The 6,354-nt window shown below is 59.4% G+C and overlaps 1 protein-coding gene across 1 annotated transcript; it reads right to left on the bottom strand.

Annotated features, from left to right (window-relative positions):
• Positions 1-2,507: 2,507 nt before the first annotated feature.
• Positions 2,508-6,022, bottom strand: BRF2 (BRF2 general transcription factor IIIB subunit). The gene is made up of 4 exons (XM_074164253.1): positions 5,855-6,022; positions 4,761-4,820; positions 4,106-4,427; positions 2,508-3,468 (listed from the first exon to the last, which is right to left on the bottom strand). The coding sequence occupies exons 1-4, from the start codon at positions 6,006-6,008 to the stop codon at positions 2,757-2,759; spliced, it is 1,248 nt and encodes a 415-aa protein (XP_074020354.1). The 5' UTR covers positions 6,009-6,022; the 3' UTR covers positions 2,508-2,756.
• Between the last annotated feature and the right edge of the window lie 332 nt (positions 6,023-6,354).

The following is a 6,354-nucleotide window of genomic DNA, read 5'->3' as shown; positions in this document are numbered from 1 at the left end:
AGGTGGGGAAGGACCGGGTGGCCGCAGCGTTTTCCTCCGGGTGCCGCGGCCGGGACGCCTGCGAGAGGGTGACGCCGCGGGAATCGCCACGTGCACTAGCGGGGCCGGGGCCGGGGGCTGCGGCTCAGCCCGGGTGGAGGGTGATGCTGGACCCCCCCCCGCTCCGTGTCCCCCCCTCCCCGAGGAGGCTCAAAGCTTCCCATGGCAGCGCCGGGGGCTGGAGGCGAAAGGGAATCCTCGCTCTTCCGCAGCCTGAATCGTAGCCGTGCCTTCATCACCCCTGGACGTCGCTTCAGACTGATCCTAAATGCTATTTTATAATATACAGAGGAAACAAATGTCTATTTTTCAAAGCTATATATATTATTGAATGTATATATGTATAGACAGATCAGTAAGTGATGCGAGTGCCTCCTTACCGAGCAGTGTTCTCCGGGAGCAGGCGAGTCCCCGGGTGCTTTGGCGACAACCCGCTCCTGCCGCGACTGCAAGATTCCCGCCGGGGGGGGGGGGGAACCACCCCAAGTGCCCTTTACCTCCAGGCACCGCAGCGCCGATGCCTGTGTGATGCGCCCCCCCACCCCCCCCCCACCCCCAGCCTGAGCAAGCCGCTTCCGAGCGACTCAGCGAGCGGCTTCTCCGTCTGAAATGTTTTTTAACCTGCAAAAAGTAAGTAATTTTTTTTTTTGATCCGCCAGCGTTTGGGTTTGGGTAACCCACCGTGGGTTACGCGGCCGCCGGAGCAAAAGCCATATTGCCGAGCCAGCACAAGGTGAGAGGAGCCTCGGCTCCCAGGTGAGGCCGTTTGTCTGCACTGATTTAATGCCAGACACTAAAAATCCCGGCCAGAAAAGGCTCCCAAGCCCTGGGAGGTGTAAACTATGCAATGGGGGGGGCACGCTGGTGGAGCTGGAGCCCAGACTGACACAAACACCCCCCCTCCACTAAAGCACCAAAGAGCCGAGCCGTGGGCAGAGACCCAAAGCGGGTCCTCGGCCTTAACCCAGGGGTGCAGGCTCAGAAAATACTTGGGTTTGCTCTGGGGAAGGCAGAGGAACCCCCCCCCACCCCAACCCCCCCCGACTCCTGGCCTCATGCTCCTGGAAGGTGAGAGGAAGGCGCCGGGGAGCAGGCGCCATTCCTGGGAAAGCAGGAGAACGAGGCCAATTAATTAGGGCCCTTCCTTGGACAGTTCATGTGACGTGTTCAAAGGGCTGGAACACAGATAAGCACTTATTTTTCCCCATTTAAAAACAAGTCGTGTGTCGTCCCCCCTGTCCCCCCCTTTTTTTTTTTTTTTTTTCCCCTAGCATGCAGGTAAAAAAGCCACACTGTGGGGAGGAGCAGGCTCTGGGGGGGGTCTCACCTCTACGCACCACCTGCCCCAGCCCACCAAGGGTATTTCACCCCTCGTCCAGCATCGCCCCCGGCTCTAAGAGCGACGCAGAGGAGGGAGGATGGAGCCTGCTGCCTCCTCGGTCCTTTCCAGCCTCCTCCTCCTCCTGCCTCCCTTTTTCTCCTGGGTTTAATTACTCTGCTCCCTCCCGCGGGGTCGCCAGGACCCGGCGGGGAGAGTGAAGTGGAGTAAGAAAAAAAAAGCACTTAGTGGTGGATTTGTCTCACTTTGGGAGCCCACACCCCTCCTATGGGGCTGGGGGACCCCTGAGCTTAACGGGGCTCTGCCACCCCCCCCACCCCCCACCCCAGCCTCCCCTTCCCTGCCCAACCCCCCCGCTTAAACCCCCTTTCACTGCGCCTGGTATTTAATACAATTTAAATCCTTCTTGTGGATGCCGCAGCCTGCACGGCCTTGCTGATGCTGAGTTGTTATATACGCTTGCTGCACTGTGACAGTATTATAGAAAAAGCTTTGTATTATTAATTACACTATTTTTTTTGTTTGTTTGTCTGTTTACATTACGAGCAAATGACATATCAAGAGAGAGCTTCCTGCAATATACCTGGGGGAGGGAGGGAGGGGAAAGTATGCCAAAGAAATGTCTTTAAAGGGGTCTTTTTTTTCATTTTTATATAAATAGAATTTTTCTAGCAGATATGTTTTGTTTAATATATTAAAGATTCACCAATCTGCCAAGATCCACTGTTATTTCTCAGGGGCTTTGGGTTCGAATACAAGAGGCCAGCAGGCAGGGAGGGGGCAGCGCTGTGTGGAGTGAGCAGCACCCAAACCTCTCTGCCTTTGCCAGTTTCCAGCAGTTTCACATCCTTTATTTAACCAAGGATGGGGCAGTTTTCTCTCAGCACGTTACGGTGTCTCCTTGACCCTCCCAAACCCATTCTGCCAAAGGAGGTGAAGCACGAGAAGGTGAGGCCACCCCAGAAACGCTAGGGAAAACCAGCACCAGTGAAGGTGCTGGAGACCTTCCCCTGGGCATCCCCGCTGAAGTAAGTCCACCAGAATCATTCGTGTCGCTGCCCCACAGGACTGGGACGCACCAAAACCCCTTTGACCAGGGGCTGCAGTGAGAGAGAGTCCAGAAACCTGTCCTGGCACCTGCGCTTCCATTTATTTCTAACAGAAACACAACGTAACCCGAAAGAGTCACTCCATAAAAAGCCCTGTTTTGGTCCAGACCACGAAACGGGACACAGCCCCCTCCTTCCCCACAACCCCGCTCCCTTGGGGGAGTGTCCCCGCAGCGTGCGATGGCTTTGTCACCATTGGGTTTCTTCCTTTTGGTCCCACAGTGTCTCTGGCAGCACCGTCCTCCAGACCACGCCGGCGACAAGCATCTTCACGGCCAGGCCTTGGCCTTGCTGAAGGCGCGGATCTCCTCGGGGCCCCGCAGGTACTGCTCGATCTCGCTGTCGGAGATGGGCTCGTCGCCGGTGATGGCGGAGTCCGAAGGGCTCGGGGCTGCCGTCCGTAGTCTCTTCCTGGGATTGATAAGGCAGGGCGGCAGCAAGGGCCTCGTGCCACCCTCACGCTGGCGTTTCCCTCCCGAGGGACAGCCCTTCTCCTGCGCCGCCCCTCCTGCTGCCGGAGGAGAGCCGGGGGACCCTTCGCCCGGGGCCGCAGCATCCTGCTCCTCCTCGTCCTGCAGGCAGAAGGCATTTTTCAACAGGAAAATCCGGTGTTGCAGCAGGTCCCCAATGTGTTTGACCACAGTTTTCTTGTCCAGCTTAAACACCCTCAGCCAGGCGAGCTGGGAGGCCATTCTCAGGAGGATCTCGAGAAGTTCCTTCAGCCTGAGGTGTGCCGGTGGCGGCAGGTCCACACCCGCCAGCTTGCAGAACCGCCCCAGGGTGCAGGAGAGGCGGGCGCTGGGCTGCAGCGACTGCCACGACAGGAAAGCCGCCGCCGTGACGATGGGAACAGGGTGCCGGCCGGTCACCAGCCACGTCTCGCTGGCCAACTCCACCATCTGCATCGTTCGGGCCACCACCTTCTCCTTGTCCTCCACAAATGGGGCAGGGACGTCGGTCGCGTGCTGGAACAGCCGAAAGCTGCAAGAGAGAAGAGCCCATCATTGGCACCGGGGCAGAGGGAAGTTCTCACCAGGCAGGAATCCGGCTCTGTGCAGGAGGTGGCTGCAGGAAGGTCCTTTAGGACAACGCACCCTGCCCCTGCTTCTGCTTATGAGGCTAAGTGCCTCACTGCTCTCTCCAAACTGAGGAGGAGAGGGCAGGAAGAGAAGAATCACAGCCCAGGTTGTGATGAGGGAGGCAAAAAAGCCATCACAGTCTGTAAAAGCACAGGTGGGCCCTTCTCCCCAGCCCATCAGCAAGCACCAGTCCTGCCCACGTCCACCTCCCAGCCACTCTTGCACTACCATCGCTGGCTGGAGCAAGAAGTGGATGAAGTTTGTCACTCAAGGGACAACAGAGTGCACTCCCAGATCACGCATTTTAGAAGCTGCTGCACCAGTACCACCACCCAGCCCAACGTTCTCCCAGTAGATCTGGGGCTGCAAGCCGTCTGAAGGGATACTTTTCCAGATGATCTGCTTTTGCCTCAGCGCACTCAGCAACACCCTGTGTGTGCTTGTGGGACGTCTGCCCTGCCCATGGCTGCGTTTCAGAAGCTTTTCCACCCCTGGTGTCACATGCAGGACTCTGAAATGCCCCAAAAGGGCCCCGTTACCTGTTCAGGTGCGTCTTCACCAGATCAGCCAGGCTCAGGGCCGGCACAGAGAGCTCCAGCTCCTTCTGCAGGCTCAGGTAGACGCTGGCGAACAGCTCCTGCTTCGCGTACAGGAGGGAGCAGATCGTCCCCATCGTCACGGGCCAGTTGTGCTGCCGACAAGTCACGAAGACGCAGCAGCCCCCCAGCAGCTCCTTCTTCTCCAGACTGACCAGGTGGAAGGAGGGGTGCTGCACAGCTCTCTGGAAGTACGACACCGCCGTTTCCTCGAACACCCTCGGGAGCTGGAGGACTTTACAGAGGTCCTGGACCCGCCTGATCCCTGTGGGAAGAGATTGCCCTTAAGGATGAGCTTGAGCACCTTCTGATGAGCAGTTCTGCTCGACATCACAGCACAGCCAGTGTTCACCCTGCCCCAGGCACAGGGGCCAGAGCAGCCCAGCTCCTGTAGCCAGCGTGGAAAGATCTCCCGAGTCCCTCGGTGCAGGTGAGGCAGCTTGCTGAAGGCAGGCATTGGCTGGATGCAGAATTAACTGCCGCCTTCATGCTTTACAGCCAGCTCCGAATCCTTTTACCATTTTAGAGAGCATTAGAAACATGTAAAACAGTATAGAGAAGCAGCAGGAGAGAAGCGGGGTGTGAGGGAAGCTCTTACCTCGCTGCAGGCAGCGGCTCAGCTGCTCCTTCTGGCCGGTGCTCTGGGAATAGGCCACCTCTGAAAAACAGTCAGTGTTAGGCCAGATGGTCTCGCAGGGACTCTGGGGGATGGTGTCATTTAGGTTTTGGGCAATCGGGTGCCCAAATTTCTGATAATTCCAATTATCAGAATTGACAGGTCTTTGAGGGCACTAAACAAGAGGTGGCAGCACAGGTTAAGTAATGGGAGGAGCAGGATCCCTTCAAGCCATCACTTGTCAACAAGAAGAACCAGCGAACAGCCTCAGGGATGCTCCACTGCTTTTATCACAGAATGGCTGGGGTAGGAAAGGACCTCTGGGGATCATCCAGTCCAACCCCATTCCAGAGCAGGGTCACCCAGAGCAGTTGGACAGGAATGTGTTCAGAAGGGTTTGGAATATCTCCAGAGGAGACCCCACAACCTCTCTGGGCAGCCTCTTCCAAGGTTCTGCCACCCTCACAGTCATTTCCCGTGTCCCAGTTTGTGCCCGTTGCCCCGTGTCCTGTCCCTGGGCACCACTGGGAAGTCTGGCCCCATCCTCTTGCCCCCTGCCCTTTAGCTATTGCTCAGCATCGATGAGATCCCGTCTGCTCTTCTCCAGCTGAGCAGCCCCAGGTCCCTCAGCAGAGAGATGCTCCAGGCCCTCATCATCTCTGTAGCCTCCGCTGGACTCTCCCAGCAGCTCCCTGTCTTTCTTGGAAGAGATTTAAATGCCCCAAAGCAGCACACCACCGGTTCCAAGCCTAAAACCTGGCGGGGAAGCGCTGCCGGCCTGACCCTTAAACGGAAAAGCCACGCTGGGCTCTGGCTGAGGGCGGGAGGGGGAACGGCCGGGCTCCCCCCGCCACCGCCCGCCCTCCCCTCCGCACCGGCACCGCGGCCGCGCAGGCTGCGGGAGCCCAACAGCCCCCGGAACGGCGAACATGGCTGCGTGGGGAGCGCTTCGCTGCTAGGGCCGACTCAGATTGGCCAAAACCAGCTTTTCACCCGGAATGTTGCCCCAGGCCGCACGCTCTCCCCGCCGTTGCAGAGCCCCCCCCCCCCCCCCCACTCCCCGGGCCTGGCCGCACCTCGTAGGTGCTCCTCCTCGGTGTAGGTGGTGGTGAGGAGCCCCTCGGCCAGGACGCAGCCGCAGGCGGCGCAGACCAGCTGCTGCTGCGCGTAGTGCGCGTCCTCCACCAGGGCGGCCGAGCCGCAGCTGGGACACCGGCCCCGCGCCGCCATCGCCGCCGCCAACGGTCCCCGGGAGGCGGGGGTGGGGGGACCGCGAGGGACGGGCGCACCGCCGCCCACCAATCGCGACGCCGCTTGGGGGAGGGCACACCGCCGCCCACCAATCGCGGCGCCCGGAGCCACGACGCCCACCGATCGCGGCAACGCCCACGGTCCTGCCCGCCGCCGGTCCGGCTGGGTCGCCGCACCCCCGAACGCTGCGTTCCGGGGACCTCGAGTTCCGGGGGGGTGTGTAGCCGTTTGTGCAGCGGTGCCGGCAGGGAGAGCCGCGGGCTGTGCGTTTAACAATAATCTCAGTAATTGGGTGGTTTGGGCCGCGACTTCCCCTTTTAAGGCT

Source organism: Numenius arquata, chromosome 26 (genome assembly GCF_964106895.1).
Source record: "Numenius arquata chromosome 26, bNumArq3.hap1.1, whole genome shotgun sequence".
NCBI classification, from domain to species: Eukaryota; Metazoa; Chordata; class Aves; order Charadriiformes; family Scolopacidae; genus Numenius; species Numenius arquata.
The sequence above is the reverse complement of the archived record's forward strand: the minus strand, read 5'-3'. Positions and strand labels throughout refer to the sequence as shown.

Excerpts from the sequence above, each read along its gene's own strand:
- BRF2 (XM_074164253.1), bottom strand. The coding sequence starts at position 6,008 with ATGGCGGCGCGGGGCCGGTGTCCCAGCTGCGGCTCGGCCGCCCTGGTG. Across the intron at positions 4,428-4,760 it reads GAGCCGCTGCCTGCAGCGAG|GGATCAGGCGGGTCCAGGAC; the intron begins GTAAGAGCTTCC and ends CTCTTCCCACAG. Across the intron at positions 3,469-4,105 it reads GTGAAGACGCACCTGAACAG|CTTTCGGCTGTTCCAGCACG; the intron begins GTAACGGGGCCC and ends TCTCTCTTGCAG.